Consider the following 15,935-nt stretch of genomic DNA (forward strand, 5'->3'; position numbering starts at 1 on the left):
CATAGTTGTGATGAAAGTGGCTGAAAAGTTCCTAGTTTTAATTTTCTTCTCTTCTGAAATCTTGAGATGGAAGGAAGGTCAAAGCTAGTTCTGAACTAATAGGGATCCATCAATATTCACTTTATAAGCATGCATAATTGTAATATAAATGTTTTCTCCAATTGTGTTATATTAAGAGAAAAATATAATTAAAACTATATTCCACTATTAAAATCCTAATAAATATTGAATACAGGGAGACCTCACTTATTGAGTGCAATTGACTTATGACTTCAGTTAGTCAGTTCAGGCTGTAGTTGTTAGGCAAATCAACCACAATCATTAATAACAGTAGCAATAGCATTTAGACTTATATATCGCCACATAATGATTTACAGCACTCTCTAGGTGGTTTACAATGTAGAAGCATTATTAACATGTTGTCCCCAACAATCTGAGTCCTAATTTTACTGACTTTGGAAGGATGGAAAGTGAGTCACCCTTGAGCTCTGTCAGGATTGAACTCCAGCTGCAGGCAGAGTTTCACCTGCAATAGTGAATTTTAATCACTGAGGCCCCAGGGCTCTCTGGTTAAGCATGATGTCACATGACTACAACTTTTTGCTGACTTCCCCATTGACTTTGCTTGTCAGAAGTTGGCTGGGAAGCTTGCTAATGGAGGTCACATGACCATGGGATGCTCTGACCATCATAAACACGTGCTGGATGCTAAGCACCCAAACCACAATCATATGAGTGCAGAGATGCTGTGATGGCCCCAAGTTTGAGGTCTGCTTATTAATCTCCTTTTTAAGCATGGTCATAATTTGACACAACTGCTGAATGAGCAATTGGTAAGCAAGGACTACCTGTAAAGTAATTTACAAATTCCCACTGAAGATCTGATCAGTGAGCATCAAAAGCTCTGCCTTATAGCCTCTGTTACTCGAGAATATGTATGACTGATTTTTTTTCCTCAAGAAAAATTGACCCATTATTGGAAAAACAACTGCTGAATTACCACAGGGTTTTATACGGTAATTGTCCAGTGAAATAAACTATTTATTTCATCTGGAATGGCCACTCTGGTTAGAATTTGTGTATAATATACTGCTCAAAAAATAAAGGGAACACTTAAACAACACAATGTACTGTATTTAATAGTAGGATGTCTTATCTTGTGTTCCCTTTATTTTTTTGAGCAGTATAGAATCTTTGTGTGGAAATGTTTAAGAATCACACAAAAACTTTCTTATGGCAATACAAAATATTAAATATCAGACTGAGATCTGATATAAATTATGGCAAACATGAGTAATAAATCTCCTGGATAATGATGTGGGCATTAATACAAAAGAGTCTTTTTCCTAGAGCCAGGGCCTTGGAAGACCCTTAATTCTCTTTGTACCCAGGTCAGTAATCAAGTGTCTACTTGGTCAAATGGGGGTGTTTCACTGGATCAGACCTGTGATTGTGGAAGAAGTAGATTCTACATTTCCCCACTTTGTCATTTCTTAGGGGCAGGCAGTTTCACACTGCAGGATCTCACTGAGGTCACCTCATGAGCATTGTAGTATGTGCACAATGGTGGAAAGAAATATGACTTGATGGATGGACACAAGAAGAAAAAGGCTGTTGAGATCATGTCATGTGATACTGCAGTTTGCTGTAGTGCTGGGTTAGCTCATTTGCAGCTTCACTTATCTCTCCTTTGTTCAGTTGGAAGATATATCAATTCTTGAACTTTATGTGTAATGATTTGTTATTTAATAATGGCTTCTGCCCAGCTTGAATTAACTTAGGAAAGTGCTATCCCCAGTCATTTCTAGAAATCACCTTTTCTTACTTAGAGAATGTGATTATTTTTCCATCTACATAGTTTATTATAGTAGACTAGCATGAAAATTAGTTTGCATAATTTATATTTTGTCAAGCTGAATACCACCCAATCCCCAACTATTTTGCTTTGTCTTATGTTTGATGACCCACATCCAATATTTATTGTGTGTTTGTGTGGTATGTTTGTGTGTGTGTGTGTGTGTGTGTGTGTGAGTGAGTGTGTGTGTGAGAGAGAGAGGAACGGGGAGGGGGAGAGGGAGATGAAATTTCACCAGACTATAGTGGGCTGCTAGATCTATCTGCTGATTGATTTTCAGAATCATCGTTTAGACTTAATGCAAATACTGTTCATGTAAAATACAACAGAATTGGATTTCACAATCAAGAAGATTGTGGATCCTGGAAGCAATCAGAAGGTGGTAATTAAATAGCAGTGGTGCTAGTGCTGTTTATTTAGAAATAAAATCAGTTAAAATCCAAGTGAGGATTTTTCCATTAAATGCATAGGATCAAATTACTAAATACAAGTCAAAGAAATAGCTGAACAAGTTAAAATGGGGGATGCAGTTATGGGTATTCTGCACTTCCCAAAATAATGGTGTGATAAGAAGCACAATCTACCCATAAATAGATGACGTTTACATCTGGTGAATATACTATTTTGTTAGGTTGGATTCCTCTGTCAATATTAAAGCTTGCAGACAGCCATTTTTTTTTCTTAAAGAGCCTAGAGGAATAATCTACGAGATGAAGTTTGATCTTAGACTAGAGAATATGGGTGTTTAAAATACCTACTCAAATAACCAAGAATAAAATGCTTCCATGAAAATTTTACTTTTTGATGTGCAGGATACCATTCATATAACCTTGAATTTCAATAGAATAGGCTACTTATGATATCAAGATAAATATGTTGCTTCACATTAGGAAAAATGTGGAGGCAAAAAAATTGCAAATGTAACAGATGGTAACAACGTCATTTAATATTTTCCCTCCTCGGGAAATGTAAGAAGGTGTTAAAAACCTCTTTTTATACTCAGGTCTGCATTCCACCCTAAGTACAGTATCTGTGTTTTTAACTTTGTCATTTTATAGTTGTAACTATAAATGTTGCTGCTGTTTGTTTACTTTTAATTATAAATTTCAGTGATGTTTTAGTGCATTTTAGAAATTATGATTTTAGTGTAGTCTTTTTTTACACTGATCTTATTGTTAGCAAATTGCAGGCTGGGGTGACCAGGAATGAATGGGGAAAAAGAGAGAGAGAAAAGAAGGATTTGTGTTATGAGCAGCACAGTAGCAGAATAAAAATTCCTACTTTACTCTTTGATCTGTACATTTCCTACTTTTAATATTTAATGTTCCATAAATCAGAATAATATGACAAATAGACACTAACATCTTAACCTTGTATGAAATCATAAAATTTTGAAGCTCAGAATAGTTATTTGCTTAGTGTTTCTTGTAGTCATCAAGCTTACAGTTTCAACCTGCACTAAGTGAAGTTGTGCTGCAGCATTCATAAACATTTATAGAAGTTTCTTTTAATAAATAGGCTTTGACGAATATCTTCAAGGTCCTCAAATTGCTCCAATGGTGCAAAGATAATGCTTTAGAGTACTTTCTCCTTCAAACTGAAGGAACACCAGTGCCATAATGAAAACTTAACAGGATCAGAAGGTTATTTTAGCTCATAACGTTCAATAAAAATGAGATGAAGTTCCAGCAAAGTGTTTCACAATGGGATTATAAAAGATGTAAATGAATTTAAAGATTATGATATGATGTTGAAGGATATGTACTATTTTTAGCCAAATATACACATGCCCTGCATAGCACAGTGGTGAATATAATACATTCTTATTGGGTCAGCCAATAAATTTAAATAAAACAAAATAAAAGAAATAACTTTGCTTTGTTTTTAGATTTCCCAGTTGATCACTGAGTCTGGCCGCGATGGACTGACTGAAGCCGTGCTGAACCATTACAATGCCGATAAACCTTCCTTGTATAGCTTCCCCAGTTCCCAGAGCACCTGTGTTGCTAGCGATGCCTCCACTGGTACCTCAGTGGCTGCTTCCTTTTTTGCCAGGTAAGACTAAAAGTTCTGTTTTGGATTATTTTAAATTATCAAATACCCTTCTAAAGAAAACACACTTGAAGGGTATGGTAGGGTATGGTAACATAGATAACATTACATGCTGAAATTTTACATAGAATTATTTGTTTGGCAGGGAATAACACAAGGTATCATTCCCCCCCCCCTCCTAATTTAATTGGGAAGAAATGCTTTCAAATGCACAACAGTATGAAAGCAACATTCTCTGGGACACAATCCTTTATTCAAGATAGAGTGGCTGTTGAATTGAGACTCCTATCATTTGTTGATGGCCACCGTGTCTGTGTGTGTGTGTGTGTGTGTGTGTGTGTGTGTGTGTGTGTGTGTGTATTCATGTCACTCTGGTAATTTTACAAGTGATCCTTTGTTGCTAGTTGATGGCCTTTATTCTATTTACAGTGTAAAGTGTTTCCAAGGTGAAGCAATTGAATTACTCCAAACTAGGGGATTTTGTTGAAAATAACCACCTGTAGGATGAATTAGTCTTTTCTTTGAAAAAATCATTATGGGAATAAAAGTAATTCTTATCCTTGTTTTAACATGTTAGAAAATCCTTCAGATATGTCTAGACTGAATCAAAACAATCCTTTTTTTCTGTACATTTTACCAGAACCATAGAGACCTTCTGACAATAGCATAATTAAAACAATGCCCACAAATCAAAATACAATTGATTATCACTGAACAGTTTGGCACAAATAACCGAAATCTTGAGTCAATACTACATGTGTTACTAAGTTAGGAAGTGGGTGACCTTTTGAGGGATACCTGCAAGGCTCCAATTAATGATTTTAAGTAAATCATTCTTCTTTCATTTTTATTACAAAATAGGCAACATTTACTGTACAGTGCAACAGTCTGATTATCTTGCATGTTTAAGCATTATACTGAAATTAATGGATGTTGAAATAAAAGATCAAAGTATAAGACCCAGTCTGGTGTTGATTTATCAGAGCCTATAATTTCCCTTATCCAAGAGGAAAAACTGAAATGCCTTCTTTCATCTCAGGGCTAGCTTATTTTCTACTGTACATGAGTAGTCACAGGATGCTCACATATGTTCAGCTGTTTTATAAACACACACATACATAGACAAAGGTTCCTGTGATTATATCTGTGGTGTTTTCTTTGTTGAACTATCTGGAAATGTATAATGGATCTACCTGCCTTCTGGTTCATATTTACATTTTTTCCCAGCTAGAGGTTGGATCTACTTACTAAACAAAAGTTTGAATCACCCCTCATTAACCCTGTCTACTATTCTGGAGAGTTGTAGATTAGAACAAAAGCAATTGGTCAGCAAGGACATAACAGCAATTTGTTATCCTTCCTCAAGTTAGACAGATAAAATTGAGTTAGGTTTAAGCTTTGATCGCAGAATTCTTGCTCAGGTTTCTAGAAATGTTATTGTATCTGTAGATGAGAAAAAAATAAGTTGTACCTTTAGATGCAAAAAGAAAACTCATTGAAGAAAATGAATAATTCTTGTTACCTGCTCATTACAAATGTAAGTGGTATACTTTGGCTTTGACTTTCAGGATGCAAAGTAAAAATTAAGAATGAAAACGAGACATTAAGATTTTTCTTAAGAGTAGAAAGTGCTAGATTCGAGGCAATGATGTGTAAAACAGTTGCTCCTGTAATTCTTACAAAAGAATTATAAGAAAACCTGTAAAATCTTAATGATAATCATTTGCTTTGCCAACTCTCTTCCTGTTATAACTAACTAACAGGCTAACACAGTTGCTAAAGCACAGCTGTAACATTTTTAACACTCCAGTAGCACAATTACCATGTCTTCTGAGTACCGTTGACAAGGCTGGTAAAAGATAGTGTTTTGTTAAGGTGGCAATTCATTCAGCCAACTTTCTCCATGCAATTAGTGGACACAAACCAATGGCTACTTTAAAATGTAAAGAAACCTCTGTGTAACTTCAGGAAAAGTTAACATATGTCTAGCTTTCAGCTTGGCTCAAGGTTATTTGTTTATGTATGGTTTTACTTTACAACAAGATCACAGTATGTTGGAGGAAAATTATAAAATAGCTGTGTTGTTTAAATATATAGCTGGTTTATATACATTCCTCAATTTAGCATAACCATAAATCTGTTTATGTATTGACATGAAATGGTTATTTTATAAAGGAACATGTGTGCTTCTAAATGTGGCCACATTTTTACCCAAGGGTACTACATTCCTGATAAATAAAAAACTCATTTATGATGTTATACAAGAAATTGATCTTGTGGACTGTTAATCTTCAAAATCAGTGTAAATGAAATGGCCAATTAGAAATACAAAAGTGAAAGAAGACAAAGAAATATTTGTAAATTCTACTGTGCTTTGTGAGTGTGAACATGATATTTGTCCCTTTCCCCATGAAAGATATAAGTAAAGTTCTATTTGTTGGATAGTCTTGGATATACTATATCAGGGGTGTCAAACTCAATTTCATTGAGGGCCGCATCAGCATTGCAGTTGCCCTCAGGGGGCTGGATAGGTATGGCCAGGGTGGCTGTGGCCTACTGGGTGGGCGTGGCTAGAGTGCGTATGGCCTACTGGGTGGGCGTGGCCAGCTCTACATCGTTGGCATCAAGGGTGCCTATGGGGGCCTGGGCAGGAGTGGGACAGATCTGAGGGTCTCTGGCAGGAGGAGGGTCTCTGGGCCAGGGCCAAGGCAGTGGGGGCCGTTCCCTCACTGTTTCCAGGATGGCTTCGTGGGCCACATGAAACCACTTCGCGGGCCGGATCCGGCCCCCGGGCCTTGTGTTTGACATGTCTGTACTATATAAAAAGAAATATCAGTGACTCATTTCAACCAATATGTGGAGAATGTAACTATGGAGGAAGCAGAGCCATTACAGGTAGTCTTTAACTTACAACAGTTCGTTTAGTGACAGTTCGAAGTTACAACAGCACTGAAACAAGTGACGTGGGACCGTTTTTCACACTTACAACCATTGCAGCATCAAAATTCAGATGGTTGGCAACCAACTCACATTTATGACAGTTGCGGTGTCCCAGGGTCATGTGATCCTTTTTTGCAACTTTTTTCTGACAAGCAAAATTAAAGAGAAAGCCAGATTTACTTAACTACCATATTACTAACTTAACCACTGAAATCTGACAACTATGGCAAGAAAGGTCATAAAATGGGGCAAAATTCACTTAAATGTTTCACTTAGCAACAGAAATTTTGGGGCCAGTTTTGATTGTAAATCGAGGACTACCTGTATTAGAATGTTGACAGTTTTGCTTTCCACCTATGGACACAAACGTCTGAACAAAAGAATCTGGTGCCTTCCACATGTGTTCAACTATAATTACAATAATTATCAACTAGCCGAGCACAGCAAAAAGAAATACATTGCATCTCAACCACAAAATCTATGGTGTAGTTGTGCTTACTGATTCTCATTTAACTTTTGCCACAGAGTTGTTTTGCAGATAAAATAAACTAATCCTATATATCATGTGCATGAGATAAATAAACAATATGATAGAAGCAGTTGGACATTTATCTTGCAGCAGAATGCCCAAAGGCACACTTATGTAAAGCACCAGCAATAAATGATGGAAAATTCCGGTGTCTGTCTGTCTGTCTGTCTGTGTACACACACACACACACACACACATTCACATTTTTAAAAAAAGAAATTCAGCAATAGATAAAACGTACATTTAAATTAGCATGTATAAAGCTCCAAAGTGTTGCTAATTCCTAAGAAAAGCTTATATGCCTACATATCTATTATGTAAGTCTTCACACCTATGTGTAAGTTTGACTAGCTCAGTCAACATAAAGGATGGGGATCTGGGTACAAAGGCCTTCAGAAAGATTTGCTTTGATCATCTGTGTGAAGAGCACTCACTGATAGGAAATATCCACCTGAGTCAATATAATTAAACACTTCTCTGATTCTAAAACCTTCACATGGCTTGGGTAGAACAGATAGTTATCTCCCCTGCCCCTGAAATAAAAATTGAATTCTGGAATTAGAGATTTGTTTACACCTAAAGTTCATCTTGAAGCATATAGTTCAGTACTTTTTGTTCTAAAGTTAATTTAAATAAACTAAAAAATACTTATTTTTCTTCATGTTATTCCACTTTGCAGTATTTTCATTTTGGGGATTGGGTGATTGCAAGAAGGATTTCCTGGCCCAGAAAAGGGTGCAGTGATGCACCAAATAAATCAAGGCAAAGGACCTCCTAGCTACATCTGCTACATGCTCTAGGGGGTGATCCCCAAAGTTTACACCTCTTCCATTTGGGGAAGTGCATCCAGAAATAAAGATAACAGATCCCTGATACTGGAAGAGCCAATCACTCCATCTCAATCTTGATAGCATTGCTTGGCCAGTTCAGGGTTGAGATTTACAATCTAGTATCATCAGTCTACTGATAGTTTTGGGCCCCATACCAGCAGATGACTGCACTCAGTGCTTTTATGTGGATATTAAATGAAAGGGATGAGAATGTTGAGCTCCAAAGCCCTCCATAATTAATTGATCAAAGGCTCAACTCCCTCCACCCCAACACTGACTGGAACCAATTTGAGAGAAAAGAAACATCATGTAATATCATGTTTCCCACTCCTAATGCCATGGTTAGCCCACAAAGTTATTTATTTATTTATTAAATTTATATGACCATCCGATTCACACACATAAACTCTTGTCAGCTTACAACATTAAAAGCCATTACAATGTAAAACCCATAAAACTTCACCTCCCCCCATCATGAAAACTGCAGAGAGATCAAGAACTAGGAAAATCTGGCCACTCCCATCTAGATTCTTCACAAACATAGCCAATGTTGTCTCCATGCTATGTCCTGGTTTAAAACCCAATCAGAAAGGATTTAGAGTATCCATTTCATCTAGGGCTCTTTAAAGTTACAAGCCAATTATCTTCTTAATAACCCTCCCAAGAAAGAGAAGGTTGTCCAGAACTGTTGGTTGTTTTTTTTAGAAAGGAGTAAAATGCTGAATCTTTCAGGGCAGATTGTATCACTTCCTCATGCTAAGAAATATGGACCACTGCAGAAAGTCGTATCTCTGGGATTTACAGTAGAACTTGGTAATACACATTAGGTCAATCACCTCATTGAGGATAAGTGCTCAAAACTTCCTTTCCTGAAGTCTTTTGCTTTATTTGCATTGTGGTCAATACACAGGGCATTCTTTAGTTCTGAAATAAACAATTGTGTGGTCTTTCAGATGCTGTTGCATTTTCTCTGATCTCTCACTACTGGCCTGCTCACTGCAGCTGATGGAAACTAGAGTCAATAATATCTGGATAGAGTTGTCCAAATTTGTTTTAGTTTATACTTTGATTTACTTTCTTTTGGATTATTCCAGTTGTGTTTCTGTTTTATTCTGCTTTATATTTATAAAGGACAGTTAATTTTTTTTTTGCTGTGCTTATCTTAGTTTCTGGCTTGTAAATTTAATTAGTATAATTATATACACCTGAATTGGATGTTTTGGCTCTCTTATTTTCTTATTAATTTTATGCCATTTATCCCATGATTTCCACAGATTTCTTTGTGTTCATTTTATTTTCTGTATTGCAGTTCTTCTGTTTGTTTTTTAATTTAACTCTTGTCTAAATGATAAACTTTTATGGTGAAAAAAGTCTCTTTTGCTTGGACTATTCTGCCTAGAAAGACCAGCACTATTGAGACTTATCTGGCCTTCAAAGCTCATGTAATAAATCCCTTTTCTTCCCTTTCACCTTCCTTCTTGTTTTCATAGGGTTTTTTTTATAAATAGTTATTCTGAAGCCATGTATATGTTTCATGCTTGAATTTATTGATTATATTTCATAGAATTGATCTGGCTTCACATAAGACTGTCATGCAAACAGAACTTAACATTAGGTGCTTGCAAACCAAGATTGTATTAGTGTATGAAAATGGGATCTATTCCGCAAGGAGTCATAGTCGCTTTGAACCCTCCTACCCCAGAAATTCATGAACATTATCCGCAACATGATGTAAATCATGAGAGCCATAAGAAGAAATGACATTTATAACGGAAAATCAAAATTTCAGAAAATTAGAACAAAAAGAAAATGAATGAATGTGAAGGTCATTTTCTCCTCAACCATTAGGTAATATTCATATTTTGTACTTTATATATCCATCAGCCTTGTTGACTTTTCTTTATTTTTTATTTCTTCCTAAAGCTGAAAGAGATGTTCTGTATTCCAATGAATGGAATTACCCATTTTACATTTAAACGGCCACACATGATACTGAATAGCACCTTAACTTTTGTCTCTTTTTTTAAAATCCATCCACATCCAGTTAAGGCTTATATGTGTCCTTCTGTTCATTTTCCCTGATGAAAACATCTGGAAGGTCTTGAAAATCGCTTCACAATTCTATCCCTGCTTGGCCTTAATAAAGCCATTGCTTTGATGTAGAATTTGGAAATTGTTTCTGTGTATAACTGTTACATGGAGAAGTCTCTTTATAGCTATTTTTCATTTTGTTTTTCTTGTTGGGCTGCAGACTTGCATCTATGTATCTCCTACATGACCCAAGACTTTTCTATATGTCCCTACCATGTTTCCCCGAAAATAAGACCCGGTCTTATTTTATTTATTTATTTATTTATTTTTTGCCTCCGAAAGAGGCACCAGGTCTTATTTTCAGGGGGAGGGGTCTTTTCCACTCACTTCTGGCACCAACAGCCCTGCCCAGATGGCCCCTTCTTCTGGAGCTGAAGGAGCAGCTTCATTCTGAAGCTGAGAATGGAGCTTCGGCCTGTATTTCACAGTTAAAGGCCTTTCTGGAAGGCCACTGCAGCTGAGAGCTATGTAGCTCAGCTCTCGGCTATAGTGACCTTCTGAGTGTGAAATGCAGGCCTAGGGACGCTACAGAAAAGGTGGGCCAGCGAGAAGAGTCCTGGCTGCAAGGTAAGTAGGTGCGGGGCACATGGGGCAGGTCTACCCCCCCACCCCCACCTAGCTTGATTTTTAGGTATTTGCCTCACCCCAAAACTAGGGCTTATTTTTTGGGTAGGGCTTATATTAGGCCCACTCCAGAAATCAAGTTATGGCTTAGTTTTGGAGAAACATGGTATATACAAGTAGCACAGCACAGCATTTTATTTTTTCAAGGTTGCCTATGATGGAATAAAAAATGGAGGAAGCAAAATTTTTAATTTCATATGTCCTTTGTCCTAACTGTAATTGTCAGTGGTGTGAGATTACCATTTATTTTGTAAAATTGGATCAAAATGGAAATCAGGGTCATGGCCTAATTTTATAAAAAGAACAGCAGAAGGGTTTTAGGTAGTCTGCAGATTTTATAGCAATGAAGAGATTTGCAGATTAAAAAAAAATCTTCTTCACCAGTGTCACTGATTTACTTAGCGCAATTTTGTTTAGATACTATATGTGGAAATAGAAAATAATGTTATTCTGCCATGAAGCTAGAGATCATGGGAGTGCAAGTTTCATCATATAATAGGATTTCGTCTATTTTTCTAGTCTTCAGCTTCCTATGTGCCCTCAACAGTTCAGATAATTTTTTTGAAGGCCCCTCTAGATGAGAATTTGTGAATTCACAATATTATATGAAGGAGGAAGAAAATGAGCAAACAGGATAATGTTTGCATTTGAATTGAGGCTGGGACCCCGTGTCCTTCCATTCTGTTTATTTCTAGACTGCTTCCAAATTTAGAAGAACATTTTGTATTTTTGGACAAGAGTAATCCTTTCTGATCTTTTAAAAATAAAACCGACCTATCCCACTGTTCCTCATCAACAAAGGCACAGTATTTAATACTTCAACTCCAAGAAAGAAATAATGTTTTAAATGAAAGCAGATCCCTTCCTTTCTCCTTGTGCCAGCTCTTTGTTTAAGCAGTGAAGAGGCTGCTTACATTCATCCCAGATGTTCATGAAGAAAAAAAATCCTTAATTTACAACAGAATTTAACTTTATTTTTACTCACTTTGTATTTGTTGTAACATGTGTAAAAATATCAAGAACTTACAAGAGCTGTACCGATATTGTATACGATGTCCAAAGAAGCATTTAGTAATGTGAGTAAAATTATAATGCTTCCTAAGGTTCTCTGGACTTTTGTATAATAGCAAAAAAAAAAGCTAGAAGATAAGAAGGCAGGATAAATGAGAAGAGTAAAGGGGAACACTAATTAGATAGGGGATCTCTCCTGCTTTTTGTGGAATAGATGGAGCCCCCATCATTACTTGCCATGCAAATATCTGGATAGGAACCAACCAGCTGAACTAGGCAATGTCTGACGAATGGAAGCTTTTCCTTGGCTAGGTCTGTGGTTTCGATACATAGTAAGATAAGGAGAATGCCTGATATCTGAGGGATATTTTGCATCAGGTATAGGCAGATTTGTTTTGGGGAAATAGAGTAGAAAAAAGGACCCAAGATTCGGCTTGACCCTTGTTTGACTACATGGTCAAAGTGAAGGGGGAAAAAATCATGTAGCAGCTTTAAACCTAGGATTGCTATCCTTACTGGCATGGCATTGTGAATTGCATGGGCAAGTTGAATAATAATTTGCTTTTTTTTTACTCAGAAATCTTCCATTAATTATACTTCTAACATTTTTGCCTGCACAAGCTTTTGAATCCTGTCTCTTCCTTCAAGCAACTGAAGATGGAGAGCTGGGAATACCTGAGAATTGCTTTCAGTCCAGAGGGATGTTACTAGGATAGATGCAGATCTGACTATGATTTATTTAGGTTTATAAACAGTCTCACTTCAGAAGCTTTGGGCAGTATATGAAATCAAACACAAATGTAATATAATAAAGAGAGCAATAAAACCGCAAGCAATAACAGACAATTATAAACTGACACACACGTAAGTGATTTCTTTCATGCAGCAATTAGACCATATGCTTTGATAATTATTCCACTCCCTTTTTTTCATTATGATTTAATACAATTCACCTTAATAGTCAAAAGTATTTTTTTCAGTCTTTCTGTGTTTGGAAGGCTGCTGACCAATTTAATGCTTATAGAAGCCATTTTTGAAGACATTCAAATATCAGCAATTACATACACCAGTAATCTTAAAAAAGCTTAAAAACACTAGGGCAATTTAATAGATAGCATATGGAGATAGTATAGAATTATTTTATAAAATGTAATTTCCTGGCATGTTATTTAACCCTAAAGATTACAAAAATGCTTCTTGAAAAGCTTTTTTTTTAAAGAAAGAAAAGTTAAAATGTCAAGTGATTGAAAGAAATGGCAAGGTACTAATCTGATAACAGCAACTTCAATTGTTTGACAATTAGGCAACCTAACAAAGTCAATTAGACAATCTTTTGGCCCATTTCTGGTTGGAAGTAAATCCCAATAAATTCAATGGGCCATCTTTTCCTGTTTCATGAAATAAGCAGAGCAAAGAATAATAGTGATAAATAGAATAATGAAAAAAATCAATATAATGTTAATCTTTCAGCATTGCACAAATATTAAAAATACAGTTTTTGGTGGTGCACAACTGGTCCCTACACTGACTTTGATCCACTGAAGCAAAACCAATCTAAATTGTTAAGATTGGCAATCCATGTCCCGCATTGTGTCAGAAATGCTGGCTTGCATCTAAATGCTATTGTGGTAAAAATATTAGGTATCATTGCAGAGAACATACATGAAAAGTATGTATAATTTATTAAGATATATGGTGACAGCAGCAAGAATCAGTCTGGCATAAAGAGAAACCTTGCCATCAGTGCAGGATTGGGAGACTAAGAAGAGACTAAAAGAACGTGCAGCAAAGAAAAAAAATGATTGTATATATTCATAGCAGAAATCTAACCAAATTGTAACAGGAATTGTTCCCTCTTTAAATACAATGATCACACAAGCAAAGCAGGCTAAGATAATTATAATGCAGGTAGTCCTCAAGTTAGGACCAGCTGCTTAGCAATTATTCAAAGTTACGACATACCCCACCCTCGAGGCTATTTATGACTCGGATTCAAAGTTTTGATGGCATTTGATCACATTTTGGGTGCTCAGCAACTGGACTGTATTTTTGGCTGTAGTGTTCCATGATCACATTAGACAAATTCATGGCCTTTTTTTGCCAAAAACTTGACATCCCAGTTTTCCACAAAAGACCCTGATCCATTGCGGACAATGGATTTGCTTAACAACCACAATGTTTGCTTAGCAACCATGGCAATTCACTTAATGACTGACACAAAAAGAGTTTTAAAATCAAGTATGGGTGACCTGCTTAACAACTGGCATAACTTACAAACACAACTCCCGGCTCAATTTGAAGAATTAAGCAAAACTTTTCAGAGCTTTGATTCTATTCTGCTTGGAAGTGGAATTTCACCTAGTGGTGAAATTAGATTTTTCTAGGGTTCTCTCCATCTTTGGGATTTGATTTCATCAGCTGTGTGCTGGAGAGTAAATATTGGATGTAAAGTGCCAGGAAAGTAGGACTCGAACTTTCACTATTAATGGCAGTTCTGAAATAGCATATTCAGCATATCTTGTGGAATTAGAATACAAGGGATATAAAAATAAACTTGAGTCTATTTAAGATACTCTCTGTCGTTTTATAGACATTCAAAATTACTTAAAAAGTTTCCAGGTTGTTCATGTCAAACCTATGTCTGTTTACTATTATTACTCTCAGTCTATGTCATGACAACATAATAAAGTTATTAAGATTTTACACTGTAGTGTATAAAACGTGCTAGGAATTGATTGACAGGAAAGTTGTACATTTTATGGTTCTGGGTTATCTTACACTGGTCTGTTTGAAATAAATTATGTATTTAATATTATTTTACAAGAATATGAATTGCCCATATTATCATTGTTTCTTTAACTTGTTCCTCTTCCATCTTTAAACTTAACGTATACTTACATATAAAGAAACAATGATAATATGGGCAAAAAACTTTGGTCATAACATAGAGTTAGAAAACTGGCAAAGCCTTTGGGAAAAAACCTCTAAAATAACAAAGGTGGTGGCTTACAAAGAAAACCTATATAAAATGTTTTACAGATGGCACTTAACACCTGTGAGATTAGCAAAAATGTTCAAAAATAGCAATTGTTGGAAATGTAGACAAAAACCAGGCACATACTATTATCTTTGGTGCACATGCCCTAAAGCCAAAAGATTTTGGTCAATAATACATATATGGTTAGAGAAAATGATAAAAAAATATAGATTTTAAGCCAGAATTATTTTTGTTAGGTATAATTGTAAGAAATTATGAAAAAGAATGTGTATATTTAATGTTACATGTACTAACTGCAGTGAGAATTGCATTTGTTCAACGTTGGAAAGATGAAGAATTACCAGTGGAGGAGGAGATAATTAAGAAAATTTTGGACTGTGCAGAAATGGACAGACTTACACTGAAAATGAAAGAGAAAGAAGACTCAGAATACTTAGAACATGGGATACATTTTATCAATGGCTAGAAAAAACGAGGTAGAGAGAAAGGAGTTTAACCTGTATTAGTAAGCTAACTATTGGAACCCAGACAACATGTTGCTGATAAAATATTAAGGATTTGTGGTTATAAAAATTAATAAAACATTGTTAAAAAAGAATATGAATTAAGTACAGTTATTCAGTAGTTTAAACACTCTTTAAAATTGCCCTTTTTGTTACTGGAATATAAACTAATTTTTCCAACCCCTTGGGCCCTGCTATGTTTTCCTGCTTAAAAACTACAAGTAACACTAACTGCAGCATCATATTCTCTTGAAGCTCTGTTGCATTTAATTCACTTTCTAGAATAGTGGTTCCCAACCTTTTCTATATCCCACACCCCTAGAACGCTTCTGATATATACTTGCACCCCTTACAAAAGTTCAAAATAACAGCAACAAATTATGCATATACACTATAATTTTGAAATTTCTGAACCCAAGTTTTCACACCCCCTGGAATATCATCTTGCACTCCCAGAGGGTGCGAGCACCCACGGTTGGGAACCCATGTTCTAGAATGTCTG

At 35.9% G+C, this 15,935-nt stretch overlaps 1 protein-coding gene across 1 annotated transcript in view; it reads left to right on the plus strand.

The window, feature by feature from the left end:
• Positions 1-15,935, plus strand: part of KIF26B (kinesin family member 26B) — a 335,272-nt gene that overhangs the window by 129,621 nt on the left and 189,716 nt on the right. The window contains exon 4 of the mRNA XM_081318941.1: positions 3,744-3,910. Coding sequence (XP_081175067.1) covers positions 3,744-3,910 — 167 coding nt within the window. The remainder of the gene's footprint in view (positions 1-3,743; positions 3,911-15,935) is intronic.

This window comes from Vipera berus (genome assembly GCF_964194415.1).
Source record: "Vipera berus genome assembly, chromosome: 1".
Classification (NCBI taxonomy): domain Eukaryota; kingdom Metazoa; phylum Chordata; class Lepidosauria; order Squamata; family Viperidae; genus Vipera; species Vipera berus.